The 18,213-nt window shown below is 40.4% G+C and overlaps 1 protein-coding gene across 4 annotated transcripts in view; it reads right to left on the bottom strand.

Annotated features, from left to right (window-relative positions):
* Positions 1-14,552: 14,552 nt before the first annotated feature.
* The window catches only part of faxcb (failed axon connections homolog, metaxin like GST domain containing b), a 70,774-nt gene continuing 67,113 nt past the window's right edge, over positions 14,553-18,213 (bottom strand). For all 4 annotated transcript variants that reach the window (XM_069887133.1, XM_069887131.1, XM_069887132.1 and 1 more), the window contains one exon: positions 14,553-15,402. In XM_069887133.1, the coding sequence (XP_069743234.1) occupies positions 15,104-15,402 (299 nt within the window). In that variant the 3' untranslated portion in view covers positions 14,553-15,103. The remainder of the gene's footprint in view (positions 15,403-18,213) is intronic.

Raw genomic sequence — 18,213 nt, forward strand, 5'->3', positions numbered from 1 at the left:
CAGGAGTCCCCAGGAGACTATTCACTGATCCTGCGCTGCACTATTCTATGTTCAATGTAACTGCTTCTTATCGGGTTTGAGTGGTCATAGGCCAGGGATTTCCATGAATTAGCGAGGATCTTACATTTCTATAAGAAGGCTTTGAGAAGATCCTTTGCTGGCACTCAAAATGATCATGTAGGAAATCGAGTCTTGGACATACAAATGATGCAGCCCACCCATTGGACCAGCTGTGTATAATTCAAACCTTGATTCTGAGAAGAGAGGTTGCTGCTCTGACAGTAATCTAACCAGAGAGAGTACTCCTGGTATCTATCCAGAGGTCTGACGAGCTTGCTATACATAATCCATCCGTACAAGGAGGAGGGAGTAAACAATCTCCACTTCATCATAGGCCACAAGCTTAGTGCTGGGTTTCAGGCCTTCATCTTCAAACAGCCTTTGCCTCTATGCATTACAGGTGATGGCAGATTTCATCATAAAAGTCTGCTCTTGCAGAGAGATGGGTTGTGAGAAAAGGTGAAGTGATTATTAAATATTATCGAGCTTAATGGACTATTCCCGACAGGACTACATTCAAAATATACAAGATTAAAACAGACAATCCCTACAAATACTTTGGGTCTGAAGATTTAGCCTATCTTTTCTAATCTTACCGAATTTAGTCAAAAATATCTCATAATAATAAAACCCTTCACCTGAGAGACCATGGAAATAGGTCTTGTCAGATATTACGAAGGACCTTGAAAAGATACAGAAGATTTGTTAAAGAAACAATGTGATCGACAAAAGTGAGTTTTGAAAAACATGCAGCTTCTTACCATATTAAAACCTTACTTTCTGTTGTCTGTAATTTCCCAAGATGGATTATTTGCAATATTAGCAAATTCTTAAAAGCATGAAGTGATAACTTCATTCATTACAGATAACACAACATATAATATTTTATAGAATTCTTTGAGGTGAACAGGAAAGTCTGCAGACATTGGGATTGTAGTATAATGAATAAAAATGCAGCATCTATAGGAAGTGAAGGGTAACCAACACCCTTTGAATACACTTTTGTGCATTGCATAGAATTCTTAGAACTACCTGAATACAAAACTTCAAGAGATGAGACTCATCAAGCCACAAGGTAACGTTTATCCAATGCATTGGGCAGAAGACAAACTAAGAGGTTGTGTAGCAGACTAGATCAACCCTACACTCGGTGGGCCAAATTGCCATAGCGAACAGCCAGCACGGCAGGCTTTCCCCCCACCACACAGAAGTTCCAGGCTGCCAGGGGATCGGCCAGGCCTCACAGCAGCATTATGATATCACTCCTGTGAGCCTGGTGCCTCATCTAAAAAGGAATGCACTTGATTTGAATAAATGGCAGTTACTGGTTTACTTGCTTGATGTGGATAGTATTTATTTCAGTAGCTCTGCCTTTTGTAGTGCTACAGTGGGGACACCAAGCAGGTTCTAACATTGCAGGAGCTAGTGGCCATTGCAGATGTACACACAAAGTGGTTCCTGTTTGAGGCCCTGTTCCTTTCCAAGTTGCCGATCCACTTTGCCGCCACCATCTCCAACATGGACTTTGCCAAATCACACCACGTGGCGAGAGAAGCAGACCGGCTCTTCCACACTCAGCAACCCAACTCCATTTGCACAGTGGGAACAACAGCACAAACCTCAGCCATCTCATCTTTGCGGCTATCGCAGCAGTCCAGCCACAACGTGGCAACTGCAGTGACAAAGCAGTAGGGTACTGCTACTACCACCATTGGTGGGGCCGCAATGCTTAGTGATGTGTACCTTATAGGCAGCAAACCCAGTCCAATGTAGGGAAGCAAGCAAGCCAGCCGCCGTTAGTGGCCTTGCAGGAGGTGGCACCAGAAAAGGCCTGCTTTATCTTTGCGACTGGAAGGACCAGTGGGAATTCCTGATGGACACTGGTGGAGAAATCAGGCTGGCTCTGCATATGTTCCTTGAGCAGAAGAACAATGCCAGAGGCTTCCCCCTACATGCTGCCGACGGTTCAACTATTCTCACCTATGGGACACCAAGAATGCCATTTTCAGGTGGGACTGTACCATTGCCTCAATAGGCCAAGCCCTCCTAGGAGCGGATTTCCTCCTGGTGAATAAACTCCTGGTCGACCTCAACTGATGCCGGCTGGTTAATGCCACCACCTTCCAGGTTTTCCCCCTCACACTGCACCAACACACTTTCCGGCCTTTGTCCATGCTCTTGAACAAGGAGAGAACACCACACTGGTCGCCAACTTCTCCACTCTTCTGGCCCAGAACTTCTCACCACATTGAGACTACTGGACCATCCATGTATGCGCGGGCATAGTGACTGCCGCAAAATAAGCTCCTCCAAGCCAAGGCCAAGTTTGCCATGATGGAGGAATTGGGGATCGTCTGCTGTTCCAACAGCCCGTGGACTTTGCCATTACACATGGACCCAAAGAACTCTGGCAGTTGGCTCCCCTGCCGAGACAACCGCAGGCTCATTTATGTAATGGTACCAGACAGATACCCCATCCCACTCATGCAGGACTTTGCCATACGATTACAAGGTGCCCAGATTTTTTGCAAAGTCGATCTGGTGAAGGGCTACCACCAGATCCCAGTGCACCAGGATGACATCTGGAAAACGGCCATAATCACCATGTTTGGCCTCTTTGAATTCCTGAAAATGCCTTTTGGGCTGAAAAACGCAGCCCAAACATTCCATCACCTCATGGATGTAGTGGCAAGAAACCTGAAGGGGATTTTCGTGTACCTGGATGACATCCTCATTGCCAGCCCAGATGCCAAGACCCACAAAGAATATTTAAAATGCCTGTTTGCCCGGCTACATACTTTCTGGCTAACCATCAACCCATCCAAGTACCACTTCGGTTTGTCCACCATCGACTTCCTTGGGCACCGCATCTCTAGTGAAGGAGCAACACCTTTGCCTGACAAGGTTGAGGCCATCTGGAACTTTCCCAGGCTCAAAGCCCTCAAAAGCCTGCAGGAATTCCTTGGGATGGTGAATTTCTATCATCCCTTCCTCCCAGGAGAGCAGCCACCATGCAGCCTCTCTTCAACCTCATTAAGGCAGGTAACAAGGAGCCCAGCTGGTATGTGGAGGAACTCCAGGCATTTGAGGACACCAAAACTGCACTCTCCAAAGCAACGTTCCTGGTACTCTCAGATCCTGACTTACCCCTGTCGTTAATAACAGATGCCTCAGACCAGGCAGTGGATGGATCACAAGTGGTGTTCACTCGCTTTCTTCAGCAAACCACCCGAGCTGAAGTACAGTGCTTTTGATCACAAACTGCTGGCAATATACCTGGCCATACACCATTTCCGATGCATTCTCGAAGGCCAAGTGTTCACGGCCTACACGGACCATAAGCCGCTGGTGCAGGCATTGGGCAACGTCTTGGACCCCTGCTCGGTGAGGCAACAATGGCACCTTTTATAAATCTCTGAAAATACTCTAGATATTGGAAGCAGGTACAGCAAGTTTACAGTCAACCGCCTCAAAAAAGCCCGCTTGGACTGTTCAGAGCCTTTCCCTGGCCCTACACCAAGGCACTGGGGGTGCCCATCCAAGATAATCTCCCAAATCTCACCCAAAGAGACTGTGATTCTGGGGTGGCGGGGGGAGTGGTGTAGTGGGCTGGGTCAACCCCAGACATGATGGGTTGAATCGCCATAGCAAACAGTCAGCGCAGCAGAGCACAGGGGCTTTCCCACCACCACAAAGAAGTTCCAGGCTGCAGGAGTGCGTTGCCAGGGGAACGGCCAGGTGTCACAGCAGCATTATGATCACTCCCATGAGCCTGATGCCTCCCTGTGATAGTACAGATCTATCACCAATGTACATAGTGTATATAGTTACTGTATCTAGACTGTGCTTACAGCGATTGGCTGAGAGCTAAGCCACGCCTATTGTCTGGGCCTTAAAGGGTTGTGTCCCTAGCCAGGTCGGATCATTCCAGACTGGTCAGCCACCTGTGAAGAGCTCCTGTCTTTTACTAATAAAAGCCTTGGTTTGGATCAACAAGTCTTTGGTTCTTTCGACGAGCTCTACACTCCCCTAAAAAGGAACGCGTGTGGTTTGAATAAACGGCAGTTACTGGTTTACTTGCTTGATGTGGACAGCGTTTATTTCAGCAGCTCTGCCTTTAGCAGTGCTACAATATACTCATATTATAATATATATATATATATAATATAATATATTATATTATATACTGCCTGTCCCGCATCGGACTTGTCAGCCACAAACGAGCCTGCAGCTGACGTGGACATTCACCCCCTCCATAAATCTTCATCCGCGAAGCCAAGCCAAAGAAAGAATATACTCATAGTCGAGTAACTCTTCAGTTTTCAAAGAAAATCTAAACTGCTTGAGCTGAATAAATGCTTTATACTTTGTTTTATGAGTTGCTTCATGAATGAATGGCAGCACCTTGCATGAGCACTCTTGTAAGGTTAATGTTATTTAGCTAAATGTATTGTTTTGTGATATTTTGAGCAATGCAAGAAAACAATTCTCTTTGATTAAGTTTAGCTGATGAACATTTGTGGACAATCACTTTTTATTTAATCAAGTCCTACACTGGTTGGCTAGGTCAATTATCTTCAATCCCATGCTTACCTTACTTCACCTTACCTTACCTTATGAGTCAAGTATAACCTGACAAAACAGCGTTCTCTCATCCTTGGTGCAAAACATACAGACATACAACCAGACACAACACACATATAGACAAGCAATACATATGCAGGACAAGTATTATATCTAAATAAATAAATGTGGTTTTGTGCAAATTACAGTCTCGGATGTTCCTTTGGTCGTTCAGCATTCTCACTGCTCAAGGGAAGAAGCTGTTCCCCGGCCTGATGATGCTGGCTCTTGTACTCTTGTATCACTTCTCCAGTGAGAGCAGCTGAAAGATGCTGTGTGCGGGGTGAAATGGCTCCCTAATAGTTTTGCACATCCTCTTCAGACAATGATCCCAATAGGTCACATTGATGGGAGGGGAGGGAGGGAGGCTCCAGTGATCATCTCTGCCACTCTTCTGGTCATGTGGATTTATCTCTGATCCATTTCTCTGCACCAGTACTACACCATGATGCAGCCAGCCAGCATGCTCTCGACAGAGCTCCTATAGAAGGATGACCTAATGATGGCCGGTAGCCTTGCCCGCTTCTGTCTTCTCTGGAAGTCCAGTTTCTGTTGCACCTTTCTGACAAGTGAGGAGATGTTGAGTGTCCATGATAGATCACTATCATTAGTTAAGTGAACTCCAAGGACCTTGGTGCTCTCCACTTTCTCTACTACAGATTTGTTGGTGTGTGATGGAGGATGGTCATTCCTGGTCTTCCTGATGTCCATGATCATCACCTACGTCTTGCCACGCTAAGACTTGGGTTGTTACTCTTGGACCATTTCATGAGATTTTTCACCTCTTCTCCATAATGAAACTCGTTATCGTTGCTGATGAGGCCAACTACTGTTGTGGCATCTGTAAAATTGATGACAATTTTGGAGCTGGATCTGTCAATTCAGTCGTGGGTCTGTAGCGTGAACAGGAGCGGGCTGAGCACACAGCCCTGAGGTGCCCCAGTGCACAGCGTGACGGTTCTCGACATTCTGCCACCGACCCGGACAGACTGTGGTCTTTCCATTAGGAAGTCCAGGATCCAGTTACAGAGAGAGGTGCTCTTACAGGTTCAGTCAGCCATTCTTGAGAAATGTCCCACATTATATTGCTACGATTGTTCTCGTAATCTCAGATTTCTCAGTTTTCTAAATGTCCTTAAAATTTTGATTGGTCAACTTCTCTTTAGACTATTGTGGGTTTTCCCTGATAACATAGTTCTAGGCCTAGTATTCTTCATTTGATGTAATTTAATTGATTTTCTTTAAATTTAAAGTGACTTATTTCAATGTCATATTCATAAATGTTCAGTGTACATATTCCTTCATAATAGGAAATAGCCCACTCATGGTGACTCCATGAATATGGATCTGGCTTTCTCCCACATCTCAAGTATTTGCTGATTGGTTAATTTTCTACACTGTATGTGGAAAAGTGGCAAAAGAATCAAAGGGGAGTTGAAACGGTTTATATCAACAGAAAGTGCTGCTAAGATAAGCTGGTGATGTTGGTTGGAAATTCATCAGAATCAGTGATGAGTTTGCAGTGGTCTGTTGTGATGAGTGTTTCAAGGTTGTTAAGGTGGAACTAGCCTGCAAGGTGGTCTTCCATAATGTTGGGTTGTCTTTGACCTGCTGGGTGGGAATATTTCACTCTCACTTGGAGAGCTTGTTAGTGTGATGACAAGATAATGACATCTCTCCAGGAATGCAACCCATCATGTACTTCCTGGTCCCCGAGCAATTACCTCCACCTTGTGGCTGCTCCACCCTTACCCTCTCTGACTCTTCAGGGTCCTGAAGGCCAACCTGGTTTAATTTCTGATGTTCAGATGTGGCCAAATGTCTTGAAAGTGGGACCCCCCCCCCTCCCCAATGCAGTGGGGTGTAAGGTAAGCTGGTCCGCTGTATTTTGCAGCATGCTGAGCCACCCTTGAACGTATGGTCAGATGTCAGCATGTGCAATTTTTGTTTGAGGAGACCATTCATCCTCTCAATGAGGCCTGATGCCTGTGGGTGGTAGGGGATACAGGAATGATCAAAGCTAGCATCACAAGGCAGAGAAACAGCTTCATCCCATGGGTAGTGAGAATGCTGAATGGCCAAAGGAACTGTTGACACTGCCTATCCAAAACTCTCATATATACAAATTTATATACTTATGTATTTGTATATATGAATATTTTCCCTCTATGGGTATTATGTCTGGTTGTGTGTCTGCGTATTTTGCACCGAGAACCAGAGAAAGTTGTTTAATCAGGTTGTACTTGTGCAATCAGATGACAATAAACTTGTCTTCTTAACGTTAGGTGATAATGTTATGTCAGTCAGCACAACAATGAACAAAACTTGGTGAAGAGTTCTAAGAGATGAACGATGAACAGAAATGCATTGGGCAAGCTTACATGAAAGACTTAAAGCCCATCAGAAGAGGTTGAATCTGGGGCCATCAATAAGAGTCACTAGCAGGAGAGTCCACACGAGAGCCAAGAGTGTATCAAGAAGACTTTAGTTGTTTCTATCAGTGATGGTTATTGACTTATACTATCCCATATTTGCTTGTATAATTGGATAATAGTCTGCCTGTGTGGCCCTATGTTACACGTGTAAACTTCATTTGGTCAAGGAAAGCTAAATGCCAGTTGTTAAATTGCTTTATTTATAGCCACTGACATACTGAACAGCAACAATGATTAGAAATACTGAATTTAAGAAGTGCAAAAAATGTTCATATATTAATCAAAACAGGAATCTGCCGTCTTCCCAAATGAGGGATTATACGGTTAGCATAGCGGTTCGTGCAACGGTGTTACAGCGCCAGCAACCAAGGTTCAAATCCGGTGCAGTCTGTAAGGAATTTGTACATTCTCCCCGTGTCTGCATGGGTTTCCTCCGGGTGCTCGAGTTCGTCCACTGTTCAAAATGTAGCGGGGTTATAGGTCAATTGGATGTAATTGGGGCAGCAGAGGCTCTTGGGCTGAAAAGGCCTGTTAACATGCTGTGTGCCTAATTTTTTTTAAAATAACATTATTTACATAAGACATCTTGCTGTTGCTCCAGCCTGTGAGACTTGATAAGCTTATCTGAAAATTTTGCAACTCTCAATTGAAAACCCTTCCTGCTGACAAAATCCTTTCCACGTGAGGCCTTGGTTCTTTATCTCTTCTTCATTGACAGTCAAGTTCAAAGAAATTCTAACAAAATGAAGATACTGGTAATTTTGGCCAAGAAGCATGTAGAATTTCAGAGCAACCTTTTAGACATTCTCCTGATATAATGGGCAATAATTATATCATTATATCTAATGAAGAACTTATGTTCTTCACTGTCTTTTGCTAAGCTAATGCAATACTTGTTCTTTACAGTCCATTCCTTTTTTTTAAATCTGCAGGTAACATTTCATTTTTAAAAAGTGATATTCAAAGATTCCCTAAAGCAGAATAGGCAAGAAAATTCAAATATCACAAGGACTCTTTTTCAAGTGAGGGGGAGAGGTGACTTGAACGAAGGCCTGTGCAAAATAGATACAGAACTAATCTAGGACACAAGCCCCTGGAAATCTGGGTTGTACATACACTAGACAGCTGTATTTCAATTCATGGCACATTTCTAGCCCATATTTTGATAACTAAACATTACAAATAAAATGTTGATTGCCTCTTGTCAAAACGCTGAGCTTTAGCCTGTAAACATGAAGTATTGCAGAAAAGGGACTTCCATCGGTGGTGCTTCAAGGTATATTAATCTATGCTCTGTCAAGCATGAAGATGTTAAAAAGATGTGGCTGAAAAATAAAAATTAAATTGAACAATGCACTCATAGTCTGATATGGGAAGAAGAAACTGTCTTCATAGCTGCAGTTAATTACTTTAAGAAAAGTGTTAACCATTACATGAGGTAGCGATTTGCCTACAAAAGTATTTGGAAAGCGACTTTTAAAAAAATAATTGTCAGTACATGCCAAACAATCAAAAATCACCAGAGTTCAAAAGATCAACATGCAAATATTGTTGCTGAAGATACAAGTGTTTGTTAATTTAAAAATGCAGTGGGAACCACTGGCGCAGTTTGTAATTGCCCCACCATTTCTGTTTGATGAGCTTTTGCAGCTTCCATTTAAAGCTTACCTACTTTTGCAGCAAAACTAAGCAAGTTTATTCAATATTATGTCTTGTCATTTTTAAGATTGATTGTTATTTAAAAATCTGTTGTGTAAATTACTGCTAAACAACCAGCATGGAACTGAAAAATAACCATTACAATTGTTAATACTTTATATCCAATCTCTTTCACTCTCTTTATTTCCCTTGCTGTACCTAATTTTGACTTGAATACACTACCTTTCCTTGTTTAAGGAAGCACATCTGCTTGGTCAGATCACTGATGTCTGGTTTCTTTCACTACATCATTTCAGCTTACCATGTAAACATCTAAATATGTAATGTAAAGATAAATCAAGACAACAGCAAACTCCATAAGATGCCCAATGACAGCAAAACCTGGACCATTTTGTGATATTTGATGTCTTATAACTTTCCAAATAATTTGAGACTCCACATGATTGACAGTAAATTATGTTAAAAGTATTATTTCATCATTCAAAGAGTTCAGATACAATTACATTTGAATTCTGTGAACGTATTGCACTGTTTCTTTTGGAGGTACAAACTTGTCAGTTATTATTAGTTGTTCCATTAGAAAAAATGTTATGTTTAATCTCCTGGTATAGGGAATAATTGGGCAAACCTCAAGACAATAAGGAATCAAGCAATGTAAAAATGGATGTTTCTTATCCTTTCCAGCATCGATACACAGTTTAAAAGTCACTGTTCCAATGTTAACAGACAGGCATTTAATGTTTTTACTGAGCATTTTTTTGTCCATCATCCTTTTTTTTAATATATGGTTAATGATTGCAATAAAATGTAGAAGTAGAGGAATGTTAAATGTTTATCCAATAAAATAGACAATATCAACCCATCAGGCAATATCTCTGGAAAGAGTGGCAATGTTAACATATAAGGTTGAAGAAATGCAATTAATTCAAGAGAAGGGAGTAGGTTACAATGAATGAGAAGAGTTGAAAAAACAGTGGCCAAAGCCCTGCTGGCAGTTGGCAAGGAATGGATCAAGTGAGGGTAAGATCAGGTGGACCAGAAATTCTTGAGACAAGAGGATAGGCTCTATCCTATCCAATACAATCACAATCTGGGGTTAGGACTTTTGGCCAAAGAAATTAGCACTGAGGCTATACAAGAATTCAAGATCATGTAGGTTCATAATTCATTGAGATAGGAATATGGGGGGATGAAGCGGGGATGTCTGCTGAGGACAGAGCAGTCAGGATCAGATGGGCCAATGAAAATACAGCAGGAGAACCGGAGGGAGGGGTGAGCTCAGAGAATAGTGAAAGCTAGGGGAATGTAATTCAAGATATTTTGAAGTTCAAGGTCTTCAGCAGCTGAAAGAAAGGAATAAAATAATTTGTTGCAGCTCTGAATGTGGTGGTGAATAAAATGGAAATGCGCACTGCCAAAGCTTCGAGATAGAATGTGTCAGTGTGGTTGCAGAGAAAGGTCATAAGCAATCATGTACAAATACATGACATTATACAGTGATGAGAACACTGAATCAAGATACAAGAACGAGTTGATGGCAGCATCTGTGGAAACCATGTTGATGTTTCATCTCAATCCAAGTCATTGATGATCTGTTGACAAGGTCACCCATGAGAGACCCTTCAGAAAGTCTTGAGGCATGCAATCTGTGAATCTTTAGCTGGATTTTAAAAAATTGACTAGCAGAGAGTAGTAATGGAAGGAAAGTATTCTTCCTGGAGGTCGGTGACTCGTAGAATTCCACAAGATTCTGTTCTGGGACCCCTGCTCTTCGTGATTTTTATAAATGACCTGGATGAAGAGGCGGAAGGATGCAGATGGAGGAGTTGTGGATGGGGCTGAAAGTTGTCCAAGGTTACAAAAGGATAGAGACAAGATGCAAAGTTGGATGGAAAGTGGCAGATTGAGTTCAATCCGGTTAAGTGTGAGGTGATGCATTCTGGAAGGACAAATCAGAAGGCTGAGTACAAGATTAATGGTTGGTTACTTAAGAGTGTGGATGAACAGATGGACTTTGGGGTCCAAAGCCCATAAGTCTCTCAAGGTCACTGCTCAGGTTGATAAGAGAGCTATGAAGGCCTATGGGATGTTGGGCTTCATTAATATGGATTGGAAGCTATGGAGAGAGTGCAAAGTGATTTACCAGGATGTTGCCAGGATTGGAAAACAAGTCTTATGAAGCAAAGTTATCAGAAGTGGGATTTTTTTTTCTTCTTTGGAGCAAAGAAGGATGAGAGGAGACAATAGAGGTCCACAAGATTATGAGAGGCATAGATAGGGTGGACAGCCAGTGCCTGTTTCCCAGGGCAGGAATAGCAAACACCACAGGACATATGTACAAAGTGAAGAGAGGGAAGTTTAGGGGAGACATCGGGGTAAGTTTTTTTTACTCAGAGAGTTGAGGGTGCCTGGAATGTTTTGCCAGGGATGGTGGTGGAGACTGAAACATTAGGGGCATTTAAGAGACTTCTATACAGGCACATGGATGGAAGAAAAACAGAGGGTTACAGGGTAGAGAGGGTTTAGTATGTTTTTAAGGAACATATATGGGTCAGCACAACATCGAGAGTCGAAGGGCCTGCGTCAATCCCAACTGAACAGCATCATTTCACACTATCCATTCATTTGTCTCATTGTTGTTTGTGCAATTCAGTTCTCTGCTTTCCAACAATTATAATGAACTCGAATATCCTGAGTTCAAAGGCCACAAAGTACCTGGAAGCTCATTGGGAAGGTAATTAGACTGTTAGAATGTAAGATTACAAGCAAATTTTCAGGTGCTCCAAGATAAAATCTATGTTTAAAACACACATGTGGAGGTGAATTACATCAGACCCCATATTATTGAGAAGAATGAACATTTATGCAACCTTCTGGAAGGGTGCAGAGCGAACAGATCAATCGCTTTATTTATCAGGTATTGTCATTTTAAATTGTTCCTCAGGACATCCTCGCATAAATTTTTAAAAGGAAGTACCATTCCCCACCCTGCTGGCCAGCACATTTAATCTTTGAAAGGATCAGGAGGTTTCAACTGATTTGATTTGTTTTAGCTATTGCTGGAATTCCGCAAGGGTTTGATGCCTCAACTACCAAAAGTATTATTGACGCAAAATCAACTAATCCTTTTCACAATAGATAACACTTCCTTTAGAGAATGGGAGAGAAAAGGGATTAAAAGAATAGAAAATTGTTTTTTGGGAAATAATTTATTATCACTTGAACAAAGAAGTACAAATATGGTATAACTCACGGTACAATGTTTACATACCACCAACTGAAAACCTACTTAAAGGACAAACTGGGAAGCAGATTGAGATTACCAGAAGGAAGCAGCTTTGAATATGTGATTACAGACACAATGATAATTAAAAGATTTATAATAAACACTTACATCAAGCTGCAAGAGAAAGAAAATAATGAAATAAGCTATAAACCCAAACAAAAGTGGGAACAAGATCTAAACATAAAGATATGCTATGCTCCGGAACTATGAGAAATATAATAAACATGAGGTTACGCATGATACAATATAATTGGTTGCACAGGCTATATATCACACCCCAAAAGTTAAATAAATGGGATCCAACATTATCAGATAGATGTTTTCGCTGTAAGAAGGAAACGGGAACAACAGTACATGCAATTTGGGCAAGTGAGAAAGTGAAAAAGTTTTGGGAAGATCTAAATCAGGTATTAAATAAAATCACAAAAAGCAACATACCAAAAAATCCAGAGATTTTTCTTCTAAGTAATATAAGAAGTGTGTGCCTGCCACATTGACCACCGCCAGTGGGCTGATAACGCCTCAAACCGTGCATCTTGGCGCCTCACAGTTTGGCGGGTAGCAACCTCCTTTGAAGAAGACCGCAGAGCCCACCTCACTGACAAAAGGCAAAGGAGGAAAAACCCAACACCCAACTCCAACCAACCAATTTTCCCCTGCAACCGCTGCAATCGTGTCTGCCTGTCCCGCATCGGACTTGTCAGCCACAAACGAGCCTGCAGCTGACGTGGACTTTTTACCCCCTCCATAAATCTTCGTCCGCGAAGCCAAGCCAAAGAAAGAAAAAATATAAGAAGTAAAGAATTAGGCCTTAAACTAGATGAAGCACAAAAAAAGATTTATTATGATAGCCTTAGCTGGAGCACAAAAATGTATAATGTCAACTTGGAAATCAGAAGAGAGCCTGAGAGTACAGCAATGGTACATGGAAATGAATAAATGTATTCCATTGGAAAAAATAACATATAATTTAAAAAATAAAGTCACATCATTTGAACAAATTTGGGAACCGTACATGAAACACAACAGAGAGGGCCTACCGCGGACCTCCACCCCCTAAAATGATAGAATGAGAAGAAGACAAAATGAACTGACCCAGTGTGTAAAAGTAGATGACACAATTTTCTTGTTTATTTTCATTGTGTGATGACATTGTTCAATGGGTTTATTGTATTGTATATGTTGAACTTTTAATGGGTTTGGAGGTGGGTGGGAGGGAGGGAGGGAAGGGAGGGGTGAAAAAGGGGAGTAAATGACTGTGTATATTCAAGAGGGAAATCTTTGTGTATATTTTGGTTAATATGGTCCATAGTGTGAAAAATTTTTAAAAAAATTAAAACATGGAGTGCCAATACTAAAAGAACATTTTCTGACCTTAAGGCTTCAACATGGGCTGACTTCATGGGTGTAAGTGCAGCCATTCCCCTTGAAAAACAGAAGGAACAAGAGGAAAACAAGTTGTTGGAAGCAGAGGCGTAAAATGATAGCAAGTACTGAGTAGGAGTGCAAACCTGGCCCGTACCAAGGTTACAGTGGCAGAAAATTGGTACCTACCTTAATTTTCCAGGCTGGAGTTGAAAATATTTACATCATCTAACAGTTTTCTACCCTCTGTGGGTAAGAATCATGACTAAGACCCTCAATTCAAAGAAAACTGACTACGTTTCATTAAACTGTATACCAGAACCTGGAGTAATTCCACTCTCTCACCCTGCAGCATATTAGAGAGGACAATGCCTTCTAGCTTGGGAGGAATCTTGATGCCTTTATTCTTTGATGGCACATGGTGCCAGCTGAAAATGAGTATCGAGTGATATCGTGCCACCATGATAGATAATACATCACGTTAGCAACATATTTGCAACGAAAATCATGTTGCCACAAAAAAGGGACTGCTGGAATACTGAAGCAATGTTCTCATTGCAGAGCTATAAAGTTTACAGATTCCCAGTCCATGACCCTTCAGGACGCGCTCTGACCTGCTGCATGTTTCTGGCATTTTGGGTTTGATTTCAGATTTCCAGCACTTACAGCATTTTTGATCTGCTCAAATGGAGTCCCTATTCTTTATATCCGTTCAATTTAATTTAAGTAATTATTCACTAAAAATCTAATTTGGACAATTGCTACAGAGCTAGTATATGTGAATTATCCAACTATTTGACCAATTATGTCCAAAAACTATTCTTGCCAAGTCATACTTGGTAGAAGTAAAATATAATAAGGACATTCAAATAAACTATCAATGTAAATTTAACAGCACTATTTACAATAGGTTTCACACACTGTCATTCTGTGTAAATGCACAGAGTTTAAATATACAAAATCTAGGAAAGTAATTCGACATCATATTATTCCATCAATTCATAAGTAAGCCTAGTTGATAAGTGTGTGTGTGTGTGTGTGTGTGTGTGTACATATATTTGAAGAAATATATACACACAAACATAATTTAAATACACTACTGCTCTCTATGCACACCTTCACAATTTGCCTCGTTGAATTGGCATTTGTATCTTCTTGATTGAATGCTTTATTTTCACCTTTAACAATAACAGCATAAATTTCTACATGCTGGCACTCCATAGCAAAGTCTTTAAGAACCTTGAAGAGAAGGTTTTATTTATATCACTGTGATATACAGTGAAATGTTCTATCATATTTCTCAGATGTATGTAGTTTTGGAAATGACCTAAATTAATAAAGGAAAAGCATTTCTGTGCAGGATACCTAAAAAGAATTGCAGTGTCCAAAGCAGATGCTATAGCATTAGGCACATGAGGCTACCCACCAAACAGTGACATTTTATGATTGAATGTACTTTTCTATTAGCATACTGTATATATCAGTTAAATTCTATACATTCAGAGGAGTAGACTTCACTGGTGTAAATGAGTTTCTCAGCTAATTGTAATGGACAATGATTTCACATTGGTCTGAAAGACAATACCTGTATTGAGTACTACTATTGTCCACCAGAGAACATCAGTTTTTCTGCTTAAGGTGAAAAATATACAGTGTTTTGTTTCTTCAGGATGTTTCATTTAACCAGTTCATTATCTGTGTATTCTTCCATTTCCACATCTGAATCAAAGAGTGAATGGCCAGTATAATCTGTGTCAGGAGTTTGAGAATAGGAAACACTGTTCTCAGTTAACTCCTCATCAAATGTTTCTGTGCGAGAGTACAAACTGAAGTCTTGGAGTGGTGTGGGAGTCAAACTGTCTTCACTTGTTTCATCTTCATTACTATCTGAAGCTTCATCGCTTTCTGCTGTCCATTCGGGCCAGAACTTCCTCTTAATTCTCTCACAATACAAGGCAAGATTGACCAGTTCATCTGAAAATGATTACAAATATGTTACTGTGCGTTCTGCAGCAGTGTACCGTTGAAAATGGACTCTGGGAATCTTTCTATTCAGAGGTTTGCAAAAATACTATGATTATTCAATATAACACGAAGAACATTTGATTTGAATGAAAGCAATGAAAATGCTTGGAGGAAATCATAGAATCCAAGTGTGATTACCACAAAGAAGATGGCCAACTCAACCAACTGAGTGCATGCTGCTCTGTTTCCACAACCCTGCCAATTCTTTTCCTTTGTGTCTCCCTAGTTCCCTTTCAAAAGATTGACTCAGTTTCCACTACCCTTGCACAGTGTGAATTTGAGATCACAACCACCCTTTTCCACACAAAAAAAATCCTCATCTTCTGCTGTACATTGGTTTCTGCAAGTTTATGGTAAGAGAATAAATATGTATATAGAGAGCATATCATTTCACCGACTTCACACAAATGAACAAAAGCAAAACATTATAAATTCTTGTGAATGTGAAATCAAAATAGAAAAGATCATAAATACTCAGCACGTTAGGTAGCATCTGTGGATAAAGAAACACTTAATCTTCTAGTCCCATAATCCCTCTTCAGATACATTCCCTGCCACAAAGAAGAAAATATTAACCAATTTCTATTGTTCTCCTCATAGTCAGTCTTAGAGCCATAGAGTCATCCTCAGGATACTGTTCTCTCTCACTCCTATTGTGCAATAACAACTGATAATTTTACAACTTTATGGTGATACCTCGTTCAGTAGAAGGATTGTGCAGCATCCAGTAAAGCTGAAAAATTGGAACCAAAGCAAATCGTAATTGCATTCCTTGCTCTTTCCAAACAGCCTTATTTATGACCCTCACTGGAGAAGCCATTTATAAATCTGAGGGGCGAATGATCCAAGAAGGATAATGTGAAAGGGTTAGATGAAGAAGGGAGGGTGTAAGGAGGCTCCTCTTGCCATAAATGCTAGTGTAAATCAATTGAATTGAATTGCCCATTTCTGACCGTATTACTGATCTTAAGTCTCCTATTAAGATCTGAAAATTAGCAGTGGTGATGAAAATTCCAAAGTTTCACTACCTTTTCTCCAAGTCAAATTGTCAGGAAATCCTTGCATAATATTTGGACTCTGAATAAATATTTTTATACAAAATCACAAATTAACCAATACTGATAAAGGAACAAATTACAAATTGTTTTAAAGGTCATATATTGATTTTTTTACACCTCTGTGTATTCATTGAGATAAAGGGGAACATAAATCCTCAAGTATTTATCTTTCCATAACAATTACATCCTCTTTACATGAGAATATCTGAACTACAAGTGGTTTCAGGGTTTTATCACTAGCTCGAAGCATAAAATAATGTTCACAATGTTTCACACTTATAAAACCCATTATAAATTTATACATTATTTAAATAGAAATTATAAAAACATTAATTTTAAAATATCTGCACATCTTAGGTTGTAATATGGTTATTTTGATATATTACAGTTTAGCAACGTATTTCCAATTTTCTTTAATTTAATGACTTGCTCACTGATGTGCATTTTCAACATTATTAATTAAATTGTAGGAGACCATAACTGGAAGTTCCTGGCGGCACTTAAGCAAAAGATCAACTATTTTGCCTGCAGCACCACCTTGTAGACACATGAAGAATTTCAGTGACTAGGTAATCATGACTGAAACCTAGAATTACCACAAGAGGTCTCTATTTTTCAGTATGTGCTCTGTAAACCTGAAAGGTTGACCTTATTAATCGTCACAAATGTCTGAAATTTTATGTTGAAATTAGAGGAATGCCCATTTTTGGTGCAAGATACTAAGAAAATTCAAGTGTAAGTAATCTGCATTCTCATAGTATGGCAGAATTTTCTTGCAGTTCAATGCAATCATGAGGAAGGCTCACCAACAGCTATACCTCATGAGAAGTTGAGATTTGCTATGTCACCAAAGACTCTTGCAAATTTCTACAGGTGTACCATGGAGAGCATTCTAACTGTTTGGTATGGAGGTGGCAATGCACAGGGCAGGAAAAGACTACAGAGAGTTGTGAACTCAGTCTGTGCCATCATGGGCAACAGTCTTCACTCCATTAAGGTCATCTACAAGAGGTGATGTCTTAAGAAAGCAGCCTCTGTCCTCAAAAACCTTCACCACCCAGGCCATGCGCTCTTCACACTGCTACCATCAGCAAGGAGGTACAGGAGCCTGAAGACAGATACCTCACTGTACGAACACAGCTTCTTACCCTCTCCCATCAGATTTCTAAATGGACAATGAACCACAGATACTACCTTATTTTCTCTCCCTTTGCACTATTTTATTTATGGCAATATTTGCTCCTGTAATGCTGTCGTAAAACAGCAAATTTCATGATGTTCAGGACAATCAATTCTGATTCTTAGTTTAATTTCAATTTCTCAAAACCTCCAGTTGTCACAATAGTAAGTAATAGTGTTGGCCTCTAAAAGTGCAGGTCAGCCAAATGTCTTAATTTCACACCTGTGTTCAAAGGATTGGAAGGTGTATTTCAGGTATTGATGACGCTTATTTAACGCAAAAAAATAAACCAGTATTAGTAAAAGAATACTACACAGATGTTCATGAGCTGATCATTAATAAATCTGATGACGTCCATGGCAAAGATAACAAATATTCTGGCTTTCAAATTTCAAAGTTTGACAGTATCTAGAATAATTCCTGCAAAATGATAGGAAGAAGGGAGAGAGAAAATGGAAATACAAAGCTCTAAATAATAAGAAAGATACTTAGGCAGAGGTTCCCTCTTGCTTCAAAAGGACA

This window comes from Narcine bancroftii, chromosome 6 (genome assembly GCF_036971445.1).
Source record: "Narcine bancroftii isolate sNarBan1 chromosome 6, sNarBan1.hap1, whole genome shotgun sequence".
NCBI classification, from domain to species: domain Eukaryota; kingdom Metazoa; phylum Chordata; class Chondrichthyes; order Torpediniformes; family Narcinidae; genus Narcine; species Narcine bancroftii.